The sequence below is a fragment of the Gigantopelta aegis genome, unplaced genomic scaffold (genome assembly GCF_016097555.1).
Source record: "Gigantopelta aegis isolate Gae_Host unplaced genomic scaffold, Gae_host_genome ctg2980_pilon_pilon:::debris, whole genome shotgun sequence".
Taxonomy (NCBI): domain Eukaryota; kingdom Metazoa; phylum Mollusca; class Gastropoda; order Neomphalida; family Peltospiridae; genus Gigantopelta; species Gigantopelta aegis.
The window spans coordinates 35,626-60,771 of NW_024533128.1; the positions used below are offsets into that span (position 1 = coordinate 35,626).

The window sequence follows — 25,146 nt, forward strand, 5'->3', positions numbered from 1 at the left end:
GGCCAGGGGTGGTGGGGAGTCTACTAGATACTATTATGCCCAATAAGCCTTTCGCTTACCATAGCTGTGTATATGAAATTACGTAAAATTGCAAAAGAGACCCACAGATTTAACGCAACTAATTTCTCATAGAGTGTATACTAATAATATACATGTATATCATTCACAGATGGTATGCATTTTTAAAAAGTAAATGTATTTTGTGAAACACGTTTTTAAATATACTGAAATGTTTTCAATATTTAGTTTTAATACATGTTATACTCATTGCTAGTAACATGTCTTCATCCTTTGTGTTTACAGTTAACCGTTAGTTTTAATAATTATAGTAGCCTATTGGTGTTCATTATAGAATTGCTCACTTCATTAAAAGGGCATAATGGTTTTAGTAATCTACTTACGTATAAGGTATTCAATCATTTTTATGAATTAAAAATATATTTATGGTAATCTATTGAAAGTAATGGCATTTAAGGTATTCTCCAAGAAGTGTGAGAATACAATGCAAAAGTCAACTGCGGAATTTTATTTGCAACTTATGTATGCCGTTAGACATTTAATACATAAGCCCATACTTTCTTACATTGGAAATCACATTCCTCTGTTGCGCCCCGCCAAACGCTATCTATTTTTTTAAAGTTCTATTGTAAGGAAATCAAAGACATACGCTTCACTGAAAAACAAAGGAATAAACGCTTAATAAATATAAAACTATTAACTAGAGACTTTCAAGAAGCTGTATACTGTGTTACAAATGTAAAACACACGTACAAACGTGTAAATTAGATTTCCATCCATCTTGGGCGAGAGAGAGAGAGAGAGAGAGAGAGAGAGAGAGAGAGAGAGAGAGAGAGAGAGAGAGAGAGAGAGAGAGAGAGAGAGAGAGAGAGAGAGAGCTAGTTTATGGTTAATTAAGTCATATTTCAGGCATTTATTGCCCTTCTTTTCCCCATAAGGTAATGTTTGCGTGCTGGCAAAGTGAGAAAAGAATGTGCTTTGTGAATACGACTTAACGCACACTCTCCTCATTTGAAAACAGTTAACGTTCTGTTCACAAACGGATTCCGGAAATGAACAAGATTTGCCAACATTAATCACCATTTTGTTTTTCTTACACCATACATTAAGACAATCCAGCACAACTTGCAAGTCCGACTCAGTTTAGGCCAATAGTACCAGGCCTAGTGCTTATAAAACATTTAGAGTCTAGACTCGAGACTCTAATAGAGTCTGAGACAGTAACGTCATGGCAACGCCATACAAATTGCATGCGTGTGACGTCATTAAAGATTGAGTCTGGACTCTAAATGTTTTATAAGCACGGGCCCAGATCATCAGCATGTAGCAACACACAAACAAGTTTCATACTAAATAAAACAATAATGCATGATGGCAAAAAGAATACTTTCGAGTTTTCAAAATTCAGATTCCTTATCAACATGACGAGTTAACGTTCTACGTACTAATAGGAGACGTAGGAATAAAGTCAGGAATGGTTATGTAGGTGCATCGTCATGACCAGAGCCAACACAACATGTTTGTCATTGATTAATTTCACTACCACAAGCGTTCCTGTTTTGTTGAAGTCACATCATACTTTACAGAATCCTCCAGTGTTGATGTCTCTCGGCCATCAGATGCTTTGGTTTCTAAGTAACCCCTGCACGCTTATTTGTGTTGTAAACGTACATACGTCCTTTACTTGGTCGTGTCCTCCAGCATTGCTCCTAAAAAAATATTTGATTAATGTATACGTTTTAAATATATAGATAGATATACCCCCAGTAATTTCTCTCATAGCGGCTATTAAATTGTAATCAGTGGCAACTAGAAAGGTGAAGAGAATGAACATATGGCTAAGAGTATCTATGATTCAAACACCAAACTGAAGTATACTTTACAAACCAGGAAGTATCTACATAGTCTAAATAAAATATCTACTCTGGATCTGATGGTTCCTGTAGTAGCCGTGCGGGAACGTTGAGCGGATGTATGCAGGGATCAAAACGTACTCCAGCCCAGACTCAAACACAATAATTACGATATTTGTGTTTCATTAAATATTCATATAATCGTAATACTGACTTTTTTAATATATACTGACAAGCCGTAATTATATGTCATATCTTAAATCATTCCAAAAGATAATTAGTATGTCCTTTTAACACGAATAACATATTCCATAGTATACTTTACAAACCAGGAAGTATCTACATAGTCTAAATAAAATATTCACTCCGGGTCTGATGGTTCCTGAGGTAGCGTGCGAGAACGTTGAGCGGTTGCATGTAGGGATCAAAACGTACTCAAATCCAGACTCAAACAAAGTAATGACGATATTTGTGTTTCTTTAAATATTCATATGATTTTAATACTGACTGTTTTTAATATATAATGACAGGCCGTAATTGTATGTCATATCTTGAATCATTCCAAAAGAAAATTAGTACGTCCTTTTAACACAAACAACATATTCCATAGACTGTCTTACTTTTGCTGCTGTTGTTACCACGTATAAGTGTTTTTTAAGCTATCTAATTACAATCACAGGGGTAGGGTTAATTCATTAGATTATCTGATACTCATGTCCGTTTTCATATCTCCGAAATATTTGAGCTTCAAAATCTATTTGGTACAAACATTAGAATGACCAGAAACTCTTTGAAAATACTTAAAAGTCTGTTATTTATTTTACGTTCATCCACGTATAAACACAAACAAAAATTATCCACAAACTGTGTGAATTAGCGAAACAGTTGGCACATAAGTTTGTGGATGATTTATTTTTGTTCATACCCAAAAGAAAGTAGAAGAAAGATAAGACAATCATTAAGATTAAATTTGAAACATACTTACAAATAATAACACTAAAATATCATGGTTTATTTTGAATTTTTGTTTTGTTCTAAAAAGATAACACTCAATAAGACAAATTACCTACATAAAGTGACGTCATTGGGCTGTACCAATGGGATGACGTTAAGTAATTAATGGAACGGGGAGGTAATTATAGATACCTGTACGGTGCTGGAATGATTAGCTGTTAAAATAACATATACCACGTAAAGAGTTGTACCAAATACTGCTTTTATTACCCGACGAAGGCAGATTCCCGTATGCATTCAGTTTTTCATAAGGAGTTGCATCATGGGATTGTAAACTGTCGTATGTGTTGATCGATTCATTTGGCATCCTTGTAGTGCCTGAAATGGAGAAATATCAGCATGACATCAAGTTGTATACCTGTATAGTAATGAGTTTCGAACACAGCAGTGTTAGCATCACACGAAGAATTGTTATTCCTTAAATGACCAAAGTGTACCATATGTTAAACGGATCGTAAACAGTGTTGTTAAATAAACGTTCAATGTGAAATAGTTGTGTAGCTTTATAATGAGTGTGTCAGTGTACGCTTCCGGGAATATTTCAAATATTTGAAGATATCGTAAACAATGAGGTATTCAATATAACATTAATGTAAATTAATTATGTAAATTTATATGAATATATATTATATTTGGAAACATTGCAAATAGTGTTAAAATCAAAAGTAATTTTATATGATTAGCTATGTTGGTTTATACGAATGAAATATTATGGATATTTTTATGCTATTACACACCATGTCATAATAATTACTCAATATCTAACTAGTTTAATATTGAAGCAAGTAGACTGGCGTAGTAGCTTTTGAATTTGAATGACGTCGGTATTAGAATGACGTCACTTTGCAATGTCCTGAAGAAAATGAATTTGCTGCACAACGGGTCGATTTTTTTTAGAACGCAGGAATACTTTCAATATAAAATTGCTATTGAACATGTTTTGTTCAATGATGACTAACGTATCGAACCGTGTTTGTACAAAATAGTATAATAAAAAATGTACCATTATGAAATGTGAAATTACTGTAAGATAGGTTGTTGTGTTTAACCTATTGTATATCACGCCAAAAAGATGGTATCTGTCGTCGACCGGCTACACAAGGTCAGCGTCACATCTATTCAATGCCACTCAGCTAATTCAATCATTATTGTGAATTTTAAGACTTCATCAACTGACAAGTTTCACGCCAACATCTAAACTGTACATTGCTGACGTCTTGTTGCTAGTTGTGACGTCGTGTGATGTAGACGACTATAAGACCAAAGTCGTAGCAAAATTACAAGTAGTAGGGTTCGACATCAGTTTACTCCTGTCTTACGGCTTTGTTGCAGTTGCTTTGTAATAAATAAAATACTATACTGGCTTGCCTGCCACACCATGTTTATGAAACTCGCCAGCAGTGTTGGTATCCTGACTCGTTTTTTTGCTCGTCAGATACCAAAACTGTTCCTGATTTCATAAAAGCACTATGATACGTAAGCTCGTTTAATATTATATATGTATCTCACACGTCGTATTTGTTACAGAATACACACGATAATGTTGGCTGCGTCTGTATTTACCTGAACCAGAAGTTTGTTGAACTGTGTCCATTGTGATGTCTTGATAACTAAATGGAAAGAAACAACATGACAAGTCAAAGCAAACATGTAACATTTCCATGTGTAGTATACAGAGATTATAATACGAAATTGTGTGTTATTGTGATGTTACTTGACACAAGTGTTGTAAAATCAGTATAACTTACACTTGAGTGTAATAATTTCTTTATTATCAATATTATTATTTTTTAGTATTTATGAATACTGACTGTGTCATAAGGTTTCAAGTAACTAGAAGAAGTCGATAAAATGACGTCATGTTTAGAAATGAGGTAATTTTGGTAAGCTACGTCATCTTGCCTTTATATATTTTCCTTTTATTACATCTAATGACAAAACAATTAAACGAAATTAAATTAAGTTAAATGAACGTTACTTTGATAATGGCATATACAATGCAATTACAAATTTCACATACACAGAGGTAAAATTGTTATGTATATTATTAATTACTTTACTCACACGCTCCTTTCCTTCTGGCGTTTAGATTCTGTAAGCAATAAGGGTAACTAAATCAAATTGTGTACAGTATAGTATAGTATAGTACTGTATAGCACAGTACAGTACAGTGCAGTGCAGTGCAGTGCAGTACAGTACAGTACAGTACAGTACAGTACAGTACAGTATAATATAATAAAACATATTTACTGAACAAACTCTGTATAATTGTAATCTTAAAACGTTTAAATTTACCGCCTAAGCTATAACCTTGCAAAACAATATTATGGGGGCATTACAAAGTATACATGTGCATTGAAAGTTGCATCGGTGGTGTCGTGGTTAAGCCATCGGATATAAGGCTGGTATGTACAGGGTTCGCAGCCCGGTACCGGCTCCCACCCAGAGCGACTTTGGGTAGGTGTAAGGCCACTACACCCTCTTGTCTCTCACTATCCACTAACAATTAACAACTAACGCACTGTCCTGGACAGAGAGCCAAGATAGATGAGGTGTGTGCCCAGGATAGCGTGCTTGAACCTTAATTGGATATAATCAGGAAAATAAGTTGAAATTAAATAAAATATTGTACATAGTAATAAATACATCAGGTTTGGCTGTACGTATATAATAGTATTACATAAAAGCTGATAAATGGCTCATCGGTAGCAGTTTTGTTATTTCATGAACATGGATAAATACTTTAACATAGTATAATCAATGTACTGTAAACTAACTAAACTAACCCGATCTAACTAGGAAACCTGTTCTCAGCAAGATGAGATTGATGAGCACGGCAGCGACACTGGTGACAACCAATCCTACTACAAGTCCAACAGCGACTCCCACTCCTAGTCCAGACGTAGACGATTATAAAACAGTCTCGTGGTTTTCTTTATAGATGAACAAAAGAAACAAGAACTATTGTATCTTTGTACAACAAACACCTGCTAGTTAAATAAAGCAAGATTACAGCTATTTTAATCAAAATAGAATTCAAAGACAAAGGATACGTATAGGAAAACCCTCTCTTAGTCCAGACAGGGAACATTTGCCCCACATATATTTAAATAAAACAAGAATACAGCTATTTTAATCAAAACAGAATTCAAAGACACTGGATACGTATAGGAAAACCATATATATATTTAAATAAAACCACGCCATCACTAATATTAGCCGATGCATTGTTCATGCCGAGTGTTGTTAAACATTCATTCATTCATTCATTCATGCATTCATTCACTAGTATTTCAGCAATAAAGTAGTAACATAGAATGCTGAATAACTAGCGCTCCAAGTCTGTGGAAAAGTGTATATCAAAGATCCCTTACTGGTAACTGTTTTGAATAAATAATAGCTTACAACTAAATGCATATTATAAGCTAAAAGATAAATAAATGGTATGTAATGTGACGGAAGACGTTTGACTATTTACCCAACTCTAGCTGCTACAGACTATCAATAATTAAATGAGGCATTACACGTGTATTTTATTTCCAGGAACAAATATAAGTTACTTACTGGAAACGGGCAGTGTTCTGCATGTTGTCAAACAGAAACTGCTGTCGTCTTTGTTAGATGAAGAGAATATTTTATAGTAGTATGAAGAATTGGATTGCAAGTGATCAACATGTAAAGTAAACGTGTTGTTGTCTCTCTGAGTAGTTAACATGGACACGAGATCCCAGCGTGTTTTCTTTGAGAGACGCTGCTCAACAGAGAACGTGTTCGATTTGTCGGTTCTGTCGTAATTCCACTCCAAATCCACGCTGGTCTCTGACTGATCCGTGCAGTAACACGAGCCAGGAGCTGCTTCCCGAACTAAAAAATAAATATCTAGTAACACAGTCTCTATTTAAAACAGACCTACATTTGCCAATATTGAAATGATAAATGTATGAGGCATATTTGGATATGATATTTAATCTAAAAGATCGATTTTTTTTATCAGCTAAAGACAAACAGAAATCATCCATCTTAAATAAGTCGAGAATACCATGGTTGGTCACTGGATAACATTTTACAAGACTAGCCAAACATGTCTAACAACTGCGGGCAAAATATTGTCGGATATGTTTTAAAATTGTATCATAAAAGCAGTAAAATAAATAAATAAACATGGTTATTTATACCGTATGTGTCTGGACAGTATATAAGAGCAGAAGTTGATGTTTGTGGTGTTAATTTCAGCAGACAGTTTGGATCTATCTGGTCGTCATGGAGCACCCTAGTACATATTTTCAAATTGATCTTCAACGTTTGTGTTCTCTTTCATTTCATTTATACTTATTTTCGTGCTCACAAGTAATTAAGGTTCAAACACGCTACCCTGAGCTATGTGGGTTGTCTGACCACAACATATGGATAGTGGAAAGAGGTGTAGTGATCATACATCCATCCTGGGTGTGAGCCGGGGCCAGGATGCAAAAACAGTAGATAGCAGCCTTATGTCTGATGGCTTAACCACCATACCACTGAGACCGGTCTGTGTTCTCTGAAATAGGTTTGTTTGAAATTATGAACAAATCCATCATGTGTGAATCACGTAGACAGAGAAAGTACATCTTCTGTAGAAATTCTGAACTCCAATAGGTGTGTATTCATATCTCACATTACAGTGCTGCTGGTTAACCACAAAATATCCTCGCTTATCTTCTTCTCTAATTTTAGTATTGATTTAAACAATATTTATTTCTGTTTATATTAACAGATGGGATTGATCAACAGGCATACAACTGAAATATTAACTGGTCAACATAGAAAGTACAAAATATGCATTTAGTGTTGAAGAATATAAAACTATTGTATATGTAACCTGTTATAATATAAATATTTGTATATAGATAGAGAACAGACCGACGAGAAGAATAAAGGTGAACGGTTTTATCAGTCAAAACCTTTTCCTGTAGCGTTAAGTTGGGATCGCCATATATTAATGTGTTGATATTTAAATTTAAATGATTCAATCTGGATAAATAGGACTGGCACTCCCTATTATATAGAGGGCAAAATAACAGGAAATGTTCCGAGGCTTAATCTTTTCATGAAAGAACTGATAATTTTAGTATTCGTATTAATATATGCTTTGGGTATAGAGTCTAGTGACTGTTTATATTTACCTGCAGATATATTGAATTGTCCTATTACTGAAAATGAGATTAAAAGCCAAATTGGCTGCTCAGGCAATAATAAAGCCCCTGGACCAGATGGCATCCCAAATGAATTTTTAAAAGCAACAAGTTTCTATCTATCACCATTATTAACAACTTTATCAAATAATATATTAGATAGTGGATGTTTTCCGCCTGTGTGGGCAGAAAGTATAATATGTCCTGTATTTAAATCTGGTTCTAGGGATGATCCAACTAATTATAGAGGGATCTCTTTGATCGACTCTTTATGTAAAATCTTTACATCTGCTCTGAATGATCGTCTGCGAAGGTGGTGCGATGAAAATCTAGTGATTGAAGAGTCTCAAGCAGGATTTTGATCTAATTATTCAACTGCAGACCATATTTTTACCCTTCATGCAGTGACTGAGAAATATAAATATAAACCTAGAGGTAGATTTAACTTTTTATTTGTAGACTTTTCCAAAGTGTTTGATACGTTACAGCATGATGTGCTGGTGGATAGCTTATTTGAAGTGGGAATTTTAGGGACATTTTTCAATATTATTTCATCAATGTACAGTAAATTACATTCTTGTGTAAATGGTCTTACTGATTATTTTAAGTGTAACATCGGTACGCGTCAGGGGTGTATTTTGAGTCCACAAATTTTCTTAATTTTTATCAATAAATTGAACAGATTTTTCCGAAATTCTGGTAATCATGGGGTCTTTATTACGACAAATTTGGAAAATATGCACATGCTAATGTTTGCAGACGATGTTTGAGACATCAATAAATAACAAAGATCCTCTCACCAGTAACAATAACACTTACTGAGCCTGCTAATGTTTGCAGACGATGTTTGAGACATCAGTAGTTTTTTTAATATATTTAAGCAAAGACTATATGATATTCTACAAGAAGAATGGGCATCCTCTATGAACAGTTCAGATTCTTGCTATTATTATAACCAGTATAAATCTCTATTAAATGTTGAATGTCATTTACACATGAATATCGCCTTGAGATTTCAAATTGCATTATCAAAATCTAGATGTAATAGTTTTGATTTATGTGTAGATAGTGGTAAATTTAATAATATTGTATATAAATTTATCAAAATTCTTATACTATGTATTTAGATTGAGAATGAATGGTGAACTATTTTTACACTGAATATTTATAAATGCACTGCCTTACTATGACTATAATATAACATTAAATGACAGACCATTATGTGATTAAATCATGTAACGCATGCTCTTAAATTGTGTAAATTGATTATATTTTGGGAACAAACTGTCTGTCTGTCTGTATTAATATAGTATCTCTTGAACACATTTTATTTACGGCTATATGGCGTCAGACATATGGTTAAGGACCACACAGATATTCAGATATTCGCCACTTCATGGGCTACTCTTTTCGATTAGCAGCAAGTGATATTTTATATGCACCATCCCACAGACAGGATAGCAAATACCACAGCCTTTGATATACCAGTCGAGGTGCACTGGCTGGAGCGAGAAATAGCCCAATGGGCCCACTGATGGCGATCGATCACAAACCGACCGCGCATCAAGCAAGCACTTTACCACTGGGCTACGTCTTGCCCATCTCTTGTCAGAAGTCCAAACAGGAAGAGTAACAATGCATTATACTGTATTTGTCACATTGTCTGACTTTAGTTAAGTGCATAACGTCCTCGTGAACAGGAAATGTGTTTGAATGTTTTATATGTTCAAGCTGTGATGTGGAAACACATTGTTCATTTGTATGAAGAAAGAACTGTGTTGTTTACTCGTAACAAAGCAGTATCTTCAGCGAGGAACTCGAGGGATGTGTCCAAGAGAGCCATCGATGCATACGAAACATGTCAATATCACAAGGGAAATACAGCAATCTGAAATATTGCACTGGGGACATTAGTTTAACCACTGTGCTGATAGAAATACACTAAACTGAAACTATAGATACTAGGGAGATTAATCGAACCATTTCCATGATGCAAATATAATGAAACTGATAGCAAAACACTACATGAAATATTATATACAAATTATGTCTGTTTTCTATGTGCGAAAATTATGACACTACGCAGGCACGATATGTGAACTGATACCAAAAAGAGTGCTGCACGTATGGAAACACTACTGTTGATAACCACAGGATCAATTGTTTTATGTGTCCGTTTTCTCTGTCCTATGTCAGCTCAGCACCCGCGCCGCGCCATAAAAAATAACCCGAAGTTCATTTTAAAAGTTAAACGTCTGCGTGAGGCTGGTAATTATTTGGTTCGCAGCTCGCCTGAAACATATCATTTCGAATGAGTAATGCTACAACATCGACTTGTCTCAGCTGAAGTATCTAAATAAATTTTAAAATCCGCTAACCAGTGACAATAAAACTGGCTGAACCGACCAGAGAACCATATCTAGAAGACACAGTTGAAATATCTAAATAAATAACAAACACCTGCTCACCAGTGAAAATAACTCTTGTTGACCCTCTCAGAGAACAGAACAACACAGAACTTTATTTCTCCCAGGCCGTTACACGACGGCATATGGGGGATATGCAATAACACTATTTGACAGTGACAAGATGGGCTTTACAGGAGATACATATATATGTTCACTGTATAATACATATATGCAATAAGTTCATAGTTATGCACAATGTAATATGCAATGGTATTAATACAGCTATGCATGATATCAAACAATCATCATACTGCACACACACACACATACACACACACACACACACAAATATACGCGAACACACATACATACATACATACATACATACATACATACATATACATACATATAGATACACACATATACATATACATATAGACACACACACACACACACACACACACACACATACATATATATATATATATATATATATATATATATATATATATATATATATATATATATATATATATATATACACACATACATACATACATACATACATACATACATACACATATACACATACACATACATGTACATATACATACATATCTAGCAAACACAGTTGAGTCTCTCAATAAATAACAATGATCTGCTCACCAGTAACATGATGAATACACACACACATACATATATATATATATATAACACTGGCTGACCCTGTAAGAGAACCATATCTATCAGACACAGTTGAAGTATCTCAATAAATAACACAGATCTACTCACCAGTGACAATAACGCGTGCTGTGCCTGTCAGAGAACCATATCTATCAGACACAGTTGAAGTATCTCAATAAATAACACAGATCTACTAACCAGTAACAATAACGCTTGCTGAGGGTGTCAGAGAACCATATCTAGCGGACACAGGTGAAGTATCTAAATAAATAATAAAGATCTACTCACCAGTGACAATAACGCGTGCTGTGCCTGTCAGAGAACCAAATCTAGCGGACACAGTTGAAGTATCTCAATAAATAACAAAGATCTACTCACCAGTGACAATAACACTTGCTGAGCCTGTCAGAGAACCATATCTAGCAGACACAGTTGAAGTATCTCAATAAATAAGAAAGATCTACTCACCAGTGACAATAACACTTGCTGAGCCTCTCAGAGAACCATATCTAGCAGACACAGTTGTCGCTGAACATGTGTACTCTCCTTGGTCAGAGTCTCGGAACGCAGAAATCTGTAACACAGAACCAACAGCTACACGTGTCGAGCCGCGAGTCCACTCAAATGTAGTGATGGCTGGGTTACTGTCAGCGGAACAGCGTAATATGAGCAGTTTCCCCAGCTCTACTCTCGTGTGTTTCCCTGAGGATATCACCACCCGTGGAGAATCTGTATTGACCCGCAATAAATTAATAAATAAATACACACGAACAAGAAATGATGTACTTGCAAAAATTAATTGATTATGTGAGAGAGAGAGAGAGAGAGAGAGAGAGAGAGAGAGAGAGAGAGAGAGAGAGAGAGAGAGAGAGAGAGAGAGAGAGAGAGAGAGAGAGAGAGAGAGGAAGACAGGTAGGGCGATGAAGAGAGATAAACAGAGATATACATGCAAAGACAAAATTAATGAAGATAATATACTGATACTGTGACACGATTTTATGTTTAAAGTATGGGATTCTAGTGTGTGTGTGTGTATGCGTGTGTGGGTCAGCGTACTACTATATATTAACATATTATGACTTACTAGAATACCACTCACGGAATTTCTTGATATTTCTTTTACGTTCATCAGGGTATAAACAAAAAATATCTGCAAAATGTCTGAATCGGCAAAGCCATTCTCACATACATTTGCAGCTGATGTTTTTCGTTCATACCCAGATGAATGTAAAGAATACTTATAATTAAATTTGAATCATACTTGTTAATAGTAACACTGAAACTTCATACTTTATTTTGTATTATTTTTGGTCCATAAACAATAACGCTCAATAAGACAACTTGCCCATATAATATGTCATCAGATGTAACATTCCCTGATAACGTAGCTTTTACATTCATCAAGAAATAAACAAACTCCCATTGCTAAGACTGGATAAATGAGATGATGTTATGTTGTAACGAATGTAACAGGAATTATTAATATATTAATATTGTTCTGCATACAGAAAATTATACTAACAGTACACATTGAGCTGCACTGGTCTGGACTCAGGTCTCGATTGTCTGTCTCTGTCTGTGAAGAGATTCCCAGCTGTACACTTGTACTCGTCTCCATTACTACTACATACTAACATATCACATACTAATATACTAGAAACTAAAATAGTGTTACTTACAGTACACATTGAGCTGTACTGTGTTAGACTCAGGTCTAGATTGTTCGTCTCTGTCTGTGAAGAGATTCCCAGCTGTACACTTGTACTCGTCTCCATTACTACTACATACTAACATATTACATACTAATATACTACAAACTGAAATAGTGTTACTTACAGTACACATTGAGCTGCACTGTGTTACACACAGGTCTGGATTGTCCGTCTCTGTCTGTGAAGAGATTCCCAGCTGTACACCTGTACTCGTCTCCATTACTACTACATACTAACATATTACATACTAATATACTACAAACTGAAATAGTGTTACTTACAGTACACATTGAGCTGCACTGTGTTAGACACAGGTCTGGATTGTCCGTCTCTGTCTGTGAAGAGATTCCCAGCTGTACACTTGTACTCGTCTCCATTACTACTACATACTAACATATTACATACTAATATACTACAAACTAAAATAGTGTTACTTACAGTACACATTGAGCTGCACTGTGTTAGACACAGGTCTCGATTGTCCGTCTCTGTCTGTGAAGAGATTCCCAGTTGTACACCTGTACTCGACTACATTACTACTACATACTAACATATTACATACTAATATACTACAAACTAAAATAGTGTTACTTACAGTACACATTGAGCTGCACTGTGTTAGACTCAGGTCTGGATTGTCCGTCTCTGTCTGTGAAGAGATTCCCAGCTGTACACTTGTACTCGTCTCCATTACTACTACATACTAACATATTACATACTAATATACTAGACACTAAAATAGTGTTACTTACAGTACACATTGAGCTGCACTGTGTTAGACTCAGGTCTGGATTGTCCGTCTCTGTCTGTGAAGAGATTCCCAGCTGTACACTTGTACTCGACTCCATTACTACTACATACTAACATATTACATACTAATATACTACAAACTAAAATAGTGTTACTTACAGTACACATTGAGCTGCACTGAGTCTGGACTCAGGTCTGGATTGTCCGTCTCTGTCTGTGAAGAGATTACCAGCTGTACACTTGTACTCGTCTCCAGTGTCTTCCTTTGATGGTGTGAACGTGTAGTTGAATCCTGTGTGTTCTATAGTATTGTTATTTCTCATCAAGTGAAAGGTAGCCTCTGGATTTCCTTGATCTCCACTAGGTAAAGAACAAATCAGTGAAGCTGGTCTGTCTTCAAACCATGGATGTGATGAACCTACAGACAAACTCGGTGTGCCAGGAGGATCTGAAGTATAAAAAACCCCGCATCTGTCTATAATTAAGTATCTAACTGAAAGGTTATTGCAATGCATGGTTTAGATAGTGAGATAAGAAGAGCAACAATGAGTATTTTATATGTACTTTCCCGTAGGTAGAGCAGCACAAATAAATTGACGTACCAAGTGACTAGCTGTAATGTGAAATAGCTGGGTCCACCTAGGTATAAATGCTACAGAGACCTTTGAAAAACCAAGGAGTGTAAACACTCACACACCAAATTGCTTGGAAGGAATTGGAATAAAACGTCAGAACAGTATGTAAAGAGAAAATAAAATTTATTTTGGTTTATTGACACCACTAGACCACAGTGATTAATTAATCGTTGGGTATTAGATGTTAAATATTTTATAATTCTAAAACACATTGTTCAGAAGAAACCCGCTACATTCATTTTGTCACTAGCAGTAATGTGTCTTTTATATGTCAGACATGACAGGCTTCTATTTTGTTTTCTCTCTCTCTGAGACCTGGCCCCTGTTCAAGGCAGGCCTCTATTTTTATTTTCATGCACACTTTCCTAACATACCGTTGTTATTTTTTTCAGGAATGAGAAAGTTGATCACCTATAATACATTATTATGTTAAAGATTGTGCGATATTAAAGAAATAAGTTTCTTATAGTAACAAAATCAGAAAACCTGACAAAGTTAGAATACCAAAATATCCAGAACTTTCAAAAGACTTAAAAATCTTCGTTTTATGGCCGCTACGAACCTTGCCATTCCATTTAATTACCTTGCTATTATAAGACATGCATTTAGCTCCTACAAACAAAACGTAATGTTGAGGGATGTGTATTAAGCAGTCAATAGACTGACCACTGTTTACTTCTGAATGTATTTCAATACAATTTATATATTAGAATATATTATGGAAATTTCGAAAACAATGAGAGGGTTACATGACTGCCATATATAGTCGTTTCGTAACCAACATATAAAAATTCAATTTTGGCTACACATTTGAATTGTTCACCCTTATGCGAGTACCCAACTTCATATTACTGTTATATAAATGAAAGCATGCCTTTATGGTGTTAAGGTTTTGTTATGATTTGGTAATAAAAACAAGTGACTTCAAAATTATGAGCCTATGTACAATCAGCAGAGAAAGATTATAAAATGTATCTGGTATTTCAAATTAGTTTTTAATGGAGATCTATTTCGTACACCGGACTATATTAATCTGCTGGACAACGTAAATACACGGGTAATGGGACACTGCACCGTGTCTTAAGAGACTGTCCACAGACTCAATTTCAATGTGACAAACATTTACTTAATATAGCTACTGTACTGTCAGGATGAATAACCAATGTTATTCCTAATTAAGTTAGCTGTCAATAGTGTATTGTTAAAAGCTACAAATTACGTTCGATTAATATGTTGATTGGGCATGTGTAAGCATGAGGTTAAAATAAGAATAAAGTCATCTGCTTACAGTAAACTATCATCTTCCTGGATTTACTCTCAGTGTATCCACCATACTGCCAGGATGGAGTACACATACATGTTTTGTTATTCTCAGTTCTGTTGGCTGTAAATGATATTGTACAGGTTCTGGTTTCTCCACTGTCAGTGTTAGAACAAGAAGTAGACACACCATGACAGGACCAAGTCAGAGTTGGTTTCGGGTTTCCACCTGTTGTAGAACAGTGCAGTGTTATGACGTCATCCTCAAACACAGGGAACACTGTTCCTGAAATAACTGGAGCTTCACTGGGTGGATCTGGAAAGAAACCAAGAAAACTATTTTAAATAAGTTGATTTTTCTAAATACATTTTCAGCAAATTTATTAACATTATGATATATATTCACCACGTTTAAAACTCATATTTGATGAGTGATACATAAAACGTACATTACTGACAAAATTCTGTATTACTTTCATAACACCAACAAAACTCACTCCACTTAAAAAAACACAAGACAAAAAAACCTAAAAAAAAAAAAAAACCTAAAAAATAAATAAAAAAAAAGCCACACTGCTAAATAGATATTTGTTTGATTCTCATTTCTGACACATTCAAGAGAAACTCGCAGTAAACTGTCAGACTGAACTATTCACTTCTCGACTGTGGCATAAAAGTGTTGTTCACTGTACATGTGTGATATCTGGAAATAGGTGTATCTATGTTTACCGTAACTATGTTATGGCTATGAAAAACCCCCATAAAAATAAATAATAAAAACAATCTTTTAACATTCAATTTAATGACCAGCCAAAACCTATTCGCTGGAATCTAAAATAGCATAATTATAAAATGCTGAATATATTTTATTTAAGTTTTAGTGTTTTTAACACAATGTTAGATAATATCAAAAACCATACAAAATTACTTAATTGTCTAAAAAAAAGAGTTAAGGTACGATACAGCATTATAGTATATACACCCCTGAGTGTTCAGTTGTGTGTGTGTTTTAGATGCACAATATCAGCACAGTGAGAACAGTGACATTATTAAATAACAAAGTACCAGTGTGTACAGTGAAGGCATTTTGTTTAAATGATAATGGAAATACAAATGTGTGGTAACCTATGGGCTACCAGGTCTGTACTTTACAGTAGTAACCTGTACATTGGTTACCAGACAAATTGCTTATTTTGATGCCTGTTTCCTGTCCAATCAGTGGGATGCGGGCCCCAAACTAGATTTGAACAAATAGGAGAAGTGACGTCTCCCTTCGAAGGGGACAGCTGAGACGTGTCATGTAAATAGGCGAAGTTAACATTTATCGGTGCGGGACGTAGCCCAGTGGTAAAGCGCTGACTTGATGCGCGGTCGGTTTGGGATCGATCCCCGTCGGTGGGCCCATTGGGCTATTTCTCGTTCCAGCACGACTGGTGTATCAAAGGCCGTGGTATGTGGTATTCTGTCTGTGGGGTCGTGCATATAAAAGACCCCTTGATACTAATGGAAAAATGTAGCGGGTTTTCCTCTCTAAAACTATATGTCAAAATTATGAAATAGCAAATGAATAATAAATCAATGTGCTCTAGTGGTGTCGTTAAACATAATCAACTTTAACTTTAATATTTATCGGCACAGTTTTTTTCGTTATGTTCTGCATTCATTCGGAAAGATTCTGCAAAACATTGATCATTAATGTTAAAATGAAAGTAATCATTAGTATTTTCTGGTAGTACTGTGATGAATCTAGGGCGAGACGTAGCCCAGTGGTAAAGCACTCGCTTGCTGCGCGGTCGGTTTGGGCTCATTGGGCTATTTCTCGCTCCAGCCAGTGCACCACGACTGGTACATCAAAGGCCGTGGTATGTGCTATCCTGTCTATGTGATGGTACATATAAAATACCTCTTGCTGCTAATCGAAGAGTAGCCCCCCCCCCCCCCCCGGGTTTCCTCCCACAATATAACCGTAAATAAAATGCATGCGTCGATTACAGTCTGGTGCCAAAGTAAACACGGACCGACAAGGTGCCGAGTAAGTTACGTCTTTTTTTTAAACAATATTTATTCAAATAAATGAAGTGATCGCCAACAGGCGATAAGCCTATATAACTGCCTACCGGCCGACATGCCAGTGGTTAGGCCATCGGTCAACAAGCTGGTAGGTACGGGGGTTCGGATCCCAGTCGAGCCATGGGACACACACACCACACACCACCGACCCACAGTGAGTGCTCCGCAAGGCTCAATGGGTAGGTGTAAAGAACTTGGTTCGCGCAGAACTAAAACAAACAGGTTTATACATATGGACTGGTGGTGGTGCAACAAAAATAGATGGTTTGTGCTTCCTGCCTGTGGGAAGCGTAAATGAAAGATCCCTTGCTGCTAATCGGAGAGAGTAGCCCATGAATTGGTAATACAACGAGTTTCCTCTTGCAAAATCTGGATGGTCTATGAAACTACAGGTTGCTAGAACCGTAGAGTCTGGGTGTTGAGTGCGTCGTTAAAACAAACATTTAGTTTCACTCATCTGAAATTTCTATGAAAACAGGTTGCTAGACTCCACGAGATGATGTTAATATACTACATAATTTTGCAATGAATGACATGAAACAACCTACTCACAAACTACTGGGTTGGGTTTAAACATACAGAACACATTACAGGCAGTGTATTGACGTATGTTGTGTGATTTTGTTTTTGAAATTGGATTGGGTTCAAAATGGTATATTTATTACGGCGACTTCCACTTGTGTCTACTGCTAATAATTCGGTAAAAAAACCTTTCATTTCATAGGCTAGACTAGAGTCTGGGATATATGGGTAATAAACAACAAACTTGAGTTGCACTCATACTGAAATTATCTATGAAACTACAGTTAGCTATGGTTTTAACATAATTCAGCTTCGTATTATGGTAAATCACAATATTATCAGAAAGTCGATATTCATTGGTCACAAATGTAGCTGGAAATATTAGTATCTATGCCGAGGTGTGTATGACTCATATATCAGACTCATTTTATCAACAGAATAAATCAGTTGATAAGTCAACTGTAATACTCACAGAAAACTGTCAGATTGAAGTGTTTACTTTTCGACTTTGGTATAAAAGTATTGTTCGCTGTACACGTGTATACTCCTGCCCGGGTCCTGTTGATGTGTGTCAGTGTTAACAGAGAGCTTGATGAGAGTTGCTGAGTTCCAAGTGTCCAGGAGTAGTCACATGGTGGATTACAGTCAGCAGAACAATTGACAGTCAGATCCCGTCCTTCTGTGATATGACCAGGTGGTGGAGGACTGAATGTGACAGAGTCTGGACCATCTAGAGAGAAATTAACATTCACAATGCAATACGGCAATAAAATGAGTAATACTGTTATACGTTATATTGTAATGAATATAACGGAAATTTAATTGTTAGAGGATGATTAATAAATCAATGTAGTCTAGTTGTGTCATTAAACAAACAAACTTTTACATTTATTCAGAGTCGGCTAATACGTTAAATTAGACACAACAGGTGGTCTTTCATTTGACAGGTCAGAAAAATGTTGAAGGGACATTCCTGAATTTGCTGCAAGTTTTAAGATGTGGACTAACAGAGACTTGTTAACGATTGTAAATATATATCAAATATATTTTTCTACATAAAATGTTAAGTTTCATTTTATTTCCTAAAGTATATTTTTTCGTACGAAGACAAAATCCAGTTTGGGCTTCTTACAAATATTAAGATGACCAGAAACACACTGAATATACATACACTGATATTCTAAACAAGAAAATATATTTAATATGTAAGTTTAATCGTAGAACTATTTTATTTGTCGGAAACATCTTACAATTCATTAAACTCAGGAATGTCCCTTTAATTCCACATTTATAATTTATGTGGGTGTGCACAGGTTCAATGTATGGAATAGCATCAGCCATCATTTAGGTCTGTGATGCATCGCATTTAGTAGATGGAGCCTCCAAATGTCTATAATAAAACTTTTTGAATGCCCTTAATGAGTCCCTGGACATCATAATCCTGGTGGAATAATTTCTCTGTGTGTCAGAATGGTATGGCATTGTTTGAAATTTGAACACAATGCGAATGCCAGAGGAATATTTCTGGCTAGGGTAGGGTGCTAATATTCCAACACTTTTGGAGTTGCAGCTGCACTGGTATAATTCAGAAGTTGTGATATAAAGACACCAAAAGCTGGAGCGGAAGGTATATTTCTCGACATAAAGCGAAAACTGATTACTGGAATGTTGAGGTCATCCCTTTTGTCACACTGCGTAATTCGGAGGGCATTGTTGCTTGAATCCTCTATGTCCATTGGGTTATTTCTCGTTCTAGCCAGGGAACCATGGCCGGTATATCAAAGGCCGTGGTATTTGTTATCCTGTCTGTGGCATGATGCATATACCAGATCCCTTGTTACTAATGACAAAATGTAGCGGGTTTCCTCTCTAAGACTTCTCCAAATAGTTGACATCCAATTTCCGATGATTAATAAATCAATATGCTCTAGCGGTGTTGTTAAAAAAAAAAAAAAAACCGTTAACATTAACTCTATGCGTCACGCGTAAAACTCAATTTGCGACAGTAAAACCAGGTTTATCGTAAACTAATTTAAAATACGAGTAAAATAAAACAAAAATACTCTCGCCAAAACAAAGCAAACGAGTCGCTTAATATGTCTTATGAGACGGATATCTTTCATTTGTAAAACATATTTTATTTTTATTTCATTAGTCACTTCATTTCATGATGAATACAAACACTCACAGGCTAAAATTGTTGCTGTGTATTCCAGCATATTAAACTTCACTGACAAGGGAAGACAATTATGCAGGAGGTTATGACTCAGGTTGTATAGAATTTGGACAGTAAATTGAATAAGGGATTTTCGAGAAAAAAAGTGACGTTGTTGTTTTTTTAATTACCCGATATATAAATAATACCTCGATAATGTACTCACTGTAAAGTTTCAGAGTAAAGTTCCGACTCCGTTTATAACTATAATATAGTTCACACCACCAATCTGTAGAATCACTGACTGGAGAAACTCTGTTTATCAACAGAGTGTACGTCTTAGTAGAGGACGAGCTGCTGTTTGTTCCACTCCCACAAGACACAAAGTAACCTATCGGTGCACCAGTGAACACAGCACATGAAGTATTTGTCTGTTTCAGAGATGCAAACGCACCAGTCGTGGTTTTTTTAAAGAACAGTACTTTATCATCAAGGTTGGCAGCTTGTGTCACAGTACAGGTGAGAGTGAAAGATTCATCCAGCACTGCGTGAGGTGACGAACCAGAGAGAACCAGTGAAACGCCTGAAAGAAAACAGAACTGTTACCAAATATACTGGTAGCAACTATAACAGAAAACTGTTACCAAATATACTGGTAGCAACTAAAACAGAATTGTTACTGGTAGCAACTAAAACAGAAAACTGTTACCAAATATACTGGTAGCAACTAAAACAGAAAACTGTTACCAAATATACTGGTAGCAACTAAAACAGAACTGTTACCAAATATACTGGTAGCAACTAAAACAGAAAACTGTTATCAAATATACTGGTAGCAACTAAAACAGAATTGTTACCAAATATACTGGTAGCAACTAAAACAGAAAACTGTTACCAAATATACTGGTAGCAACTAAAACAGAAAAATGTTATCAAATATGCTGGTAGCAACTAAAACAGAAAACTGTTACCAAATATATTGGTAGCAACTAAAACAGAAAACTGTTTCGGAAAGAGCAAATATTATTACCCATATGGGCTCAAATATACGGGGTAATATTTTTTCGATTTCTGCACAGTGTGCAGATTGCTTCTACAGTCACTGATTGGCTGGCTTTAAAAAGACAAGATTTGATTGGCAATTACATACTGCCGGGACTACTTTTTGTTCATTCATGATTCCATTCATCGGTCAAAACCGGCCTCGGTGGCGTCGTGGCAGGCCATCGGTCTACAGGCTGGTAGGTACTGGGTTCGGATCCCAGTCGAGGCATGGGATTTTTAATCCAGATACCGACTCCAAACCCTGAGTGAGTGCTCCGCAAGGCTCAATGGGTAGGTGTAAACCACTTGCACCGACCAGTGATCCATAACTGGTTCAACAAAGGCCATGGTTTGTGCTATCCTGCCTGTGGGAAGCGCAAATAAAAGATCCCTTGCTGCCTGTCGTAAAGAAAAGTAGCCTATGTGGCGACAGCGGGTTTCCTCTAAAAACAGTGTCAGAATGACCATATGTTTGACGTCCAATAGCCGATGATAAGATTAAAAATCAATGTGCTCTAGTGGCGTCGTTAAATAAAACAAACTTTACTTTACTTTTACTCATCGGTCAAACTATTACTACGAACTTCAAATATTTTTTTACGATACGAACATTTACGGAATTAAAAATCAAAATATATGTACAAATGTTTAAAAAAATTATTATTTTATTATTTTGACTGTTTTTTTTTTGAATATTCTTTGGTGGATACTGTTGGGTGTGCACCGGTAACGGCGCGTATGAATATATTGTTATGGCTGGTAGAGCTTGTTAGTTGTTACAGCAGCGAGAACGTAAATATACTTTTAAAATCGTTAAAGATTGACAATGGGTAATAAAGAGAATAACCAACTCACTACGAGGAATTAAGGATTACGGATTATCTGTCCCTCGTGAATTAATGCTGTAAACCCTCGCCAGAGGCTCGGGTTTACAACATTAATTCACTCGGGACAGATAATCCGTAATTCCTCGTAGCTCGTTAGTTATTCTCTAAGAAATACAGGTACTAAACTAAATATACTGGTAGCAACTAAAACAGAAAACTGTTACCAAATATACTGGTAGCAACTAAAACAGAAAACTGTTACCAAATATACTGGTAGCAACTAAAACAGAAAACTGTTACCAAATATACTGATAGCAACTAGAACAGAAAACTGTTACCAAATATACTGGTAGCAACTAAAACAGAAAACTGTTACCAAATATACTGGTAGCAACTAAAACAGAAAACTGTTACCAAATATACTGGTAGCAACTAAAACAGAAAACTGTTACCAAATATACTGGTAGCAACTAAAACAGTAATACATGTACTAAGGTACCACTAAACACATTTTCCTTCCCTGTTTACTTTGTAAGAGTTCAGTCGGTTGTGTGTTCGAATCCCTTACATGACCACAATGCATACATTAGATTGGTGAACAATGATCTACAGTTATTAACAACTGAACACAAGTTTAACATCACAATAATTGATTAATTATTATTGAGAATAGAATTGAAATAGATAATACCAAAATATAAAAAAGTTTCTGCGTGCGCGCGTGTGTGTATAAAAACGTGTAAACAAAGATTTTTGTGACGTAGTAAATCATTCATTTTCATCGAATATGTTCGGAAGCTCTATTTGTCCCCACCAGTTCAAGTCTGAAATCATAATTGTGAGAAATGTGAATCTGCATTTAGTACCACATAAAATCATCCAGTAACTAGTTATTATTGTTCTCAAGTCACAAACGACCGCTTACCTAGAATATACTTGACAGCAGTCACAAAGAACAGTGCATACAGTAACACAGCCATTATCAAACTGACCTCTGTACACGAAGTTTCTTCCGGGTACAACGTGTGTCTGTGTTGTGTAGATCACAACAAACAAACACATCTAGGTCACGTATAGCTACATGCGTTTTGTATTACACGGATACCTGCCAACGAGAAATGTCGAGTCATGGTTTCCACATTTATATATTTAATATTAAAAATATTTCAAAACATCCAATAAGAAAGCCATTTTCAGGCACTGCGGAAGCACCCTTCCTCCCAGCACTCCTGCTCCGCCGTGCCTGATTTTCAAGGGTCGCAAAGCTGCGTGTGAGTGGGTGGGAGTCAAGGACACATCCCCACTCCTCTGTTAATGTGCTCAGAAGGCTGAACATGTCGTATTATATAAACGATTTCCATGGAACTTTGACGTTCGGAGCAAGGGCAAGCGCTCTGAGCACCCTTCCCCTGAATCCGAACCGGATTCAGTGGTAGACGTCTAGTAGTGGCGGGGGGAGGTCTGTAGCTCAGTGGTAGACGTCTAGTAGTAGCGGGGTGTGTGTCTCTGTGTGTGTGTGTGTGTGTGTGTGTGTGTGTGTGTGTGTAGCTCAGTGGTAGCCGTCTAGTAGTGGTGGTGGGCGGGCTGTAGCTCAGTGGTAGACGTCTAGTAGTGGTGGCGGGGCAGACTGTAGCTCAGTGGTAGCCGTCTAGTAGTGGTGGTGGGCGGGCTGTAGCTCAGTGGTAGACGTCTAGTAGTGGTGGTGGGCGGGCTGTAGCTCAGTGGTAGACGTCTAGTAGTGGTGGTGGGCGGGCTGTAGCTCAGTGGTAGACGTCTAGTAGTAGCGGGGTGTGTGTCTGTGTGTGTGTGTGTGTGTAGCTCAGTGGTAGCCGTCTAGTAGTGGCAGGGGGCGGGCTGTAGCTCAGTGGTAGACGTCTAGTAATAGCGGTGTGTGTGTGTGTGTGTAGCTCAGCGGTAGCCGTCTAGTAGTGGCAGGGGGCGGGCTGTAGCTCAGTGGTAGACGTCTAGTAATAGCGGGGTGTGTGTCTGTGTGTGTGTGTGTAGCTCAGTGGTAGCCGTCTAGTAGTGGCAGGGGGCGGGCTGTAGCTCAGTGGTAGACGTCTAATAGTGGTGGAGTGGAGAGGGCGGGCTGTAGCTCAGTGGTAGACGTCTAGTAGTGGCGGGGGGAGGGGGGGCTGTAGCTCAGTGGTAGACGTCTAGTAGTGGCAGGGGGCGGGCTGTAGCTCAGTGGTAGACGTCTAGTAGTAGCGGTGTGTGTGTGTGTGTGTGTGTGTGTGTGTAGCTCAGTGGTAGCCGTCTAGTAGTGGCAGGGGGCGGGATGTAGCTCAGTGGTAGCCGTCTAGTAGTGGCAGGGGGCGGGCTATAGCTGACTGGTAGACGTCTAGTAGTGGCAGGGGGCGGGCTATAGCTGACTGGTAGACGTCTAGTAATAGCGGTGTGTGTGTGTGTGTGTGTGTGTAGCTCAGTGGTAGCCGTCTAGTAGTGGCAGGGGGCGGGCTGTAGCTCAGTGGTAGACGTCTAATAGTGGTGGAGTGGAGAGGGCGGGCTGTAGCTCAGTGGTAGACGTCTAGTAGTGGCGGGGGGGGGGGGGGGGCTGTAGCTCAGAGGTAGACGTCTAGTAGTGTGGCGGGGTGGGCTGTAGCCCGCTCTCTTGCTACTGAACCGTAACTCGGACAGACGCATCACTCAAACGACCAAGTAGATAAACCATAAGTACCATTAATGTTATTGTCAACTTAACCGGCCATTCACTTTAATGGCGCTGCGATCTTGTGTTCGAACCTGCTAATCTGTCAATTACAATTTTTTTTTTATTGTCTTTTGTCTTTGGATTTAATTGTTTTCAGGAAAAATTGAAATTTTTTAATTGGCCGCCATATTGGATTTTTTCGCAAAATAATTTTGTCAAAGTAATCGTTTTTCATTCATTACCCAGTGTTACTTATTGATATTTTTGTAGTATTCTTGTATTCTTGTAGTATTTCGGAGCGTAAATGACGTAATAATTTTGTTTGTGTGGGGGAAGATTTCAGATTTCATGGTTCGGTTCTAATGCAGAGAAA

At 36.9% G+C, this 25,146-nt stretch overlaps 1 protein-coding gene across 1 annotated transcript; it reads right to left on the reverse strand.

Moving 5' to 3' along the window:
- Nucleotides 1-694: 694 nt before the first annotated feature.
- LOC121391815 lies at nucleotides 695-12,281 on the reverse strand. The gene is made up of 7 exons (XM_041523306.1): nucleotides 11,617-12,281; nucleotides 6,450-6,749; nucleotides 5,672-5,818; nucleotides 4,950-4,977; nucleotides 4,449-4,495; nucleotides 3,096-3,203; nucleotides 695-1,727 (listed from the first exon to the last, which is right to left on the reverse strand). Exons 1-3 carry the CDS (start codon nucleotides 12,275-12,277, stop codon nucleotides 5,796-5,798), a joined length of 984 nt encoding a protein of 327 aa, XP_041379240.1. The 5' UTR covers nucleotides 12,278-12,281; the 3' UTR covers nucleotides 695-1,727; nucleotides 3,096-3,203; nucleotides 4,449-4,495; nucleotides 4,950-4,977; nucleotides 5,672-5,795.
- Between the last annotated feature and the right edge of the window lie 12,865 nt (nucleotides 12,282-25,146).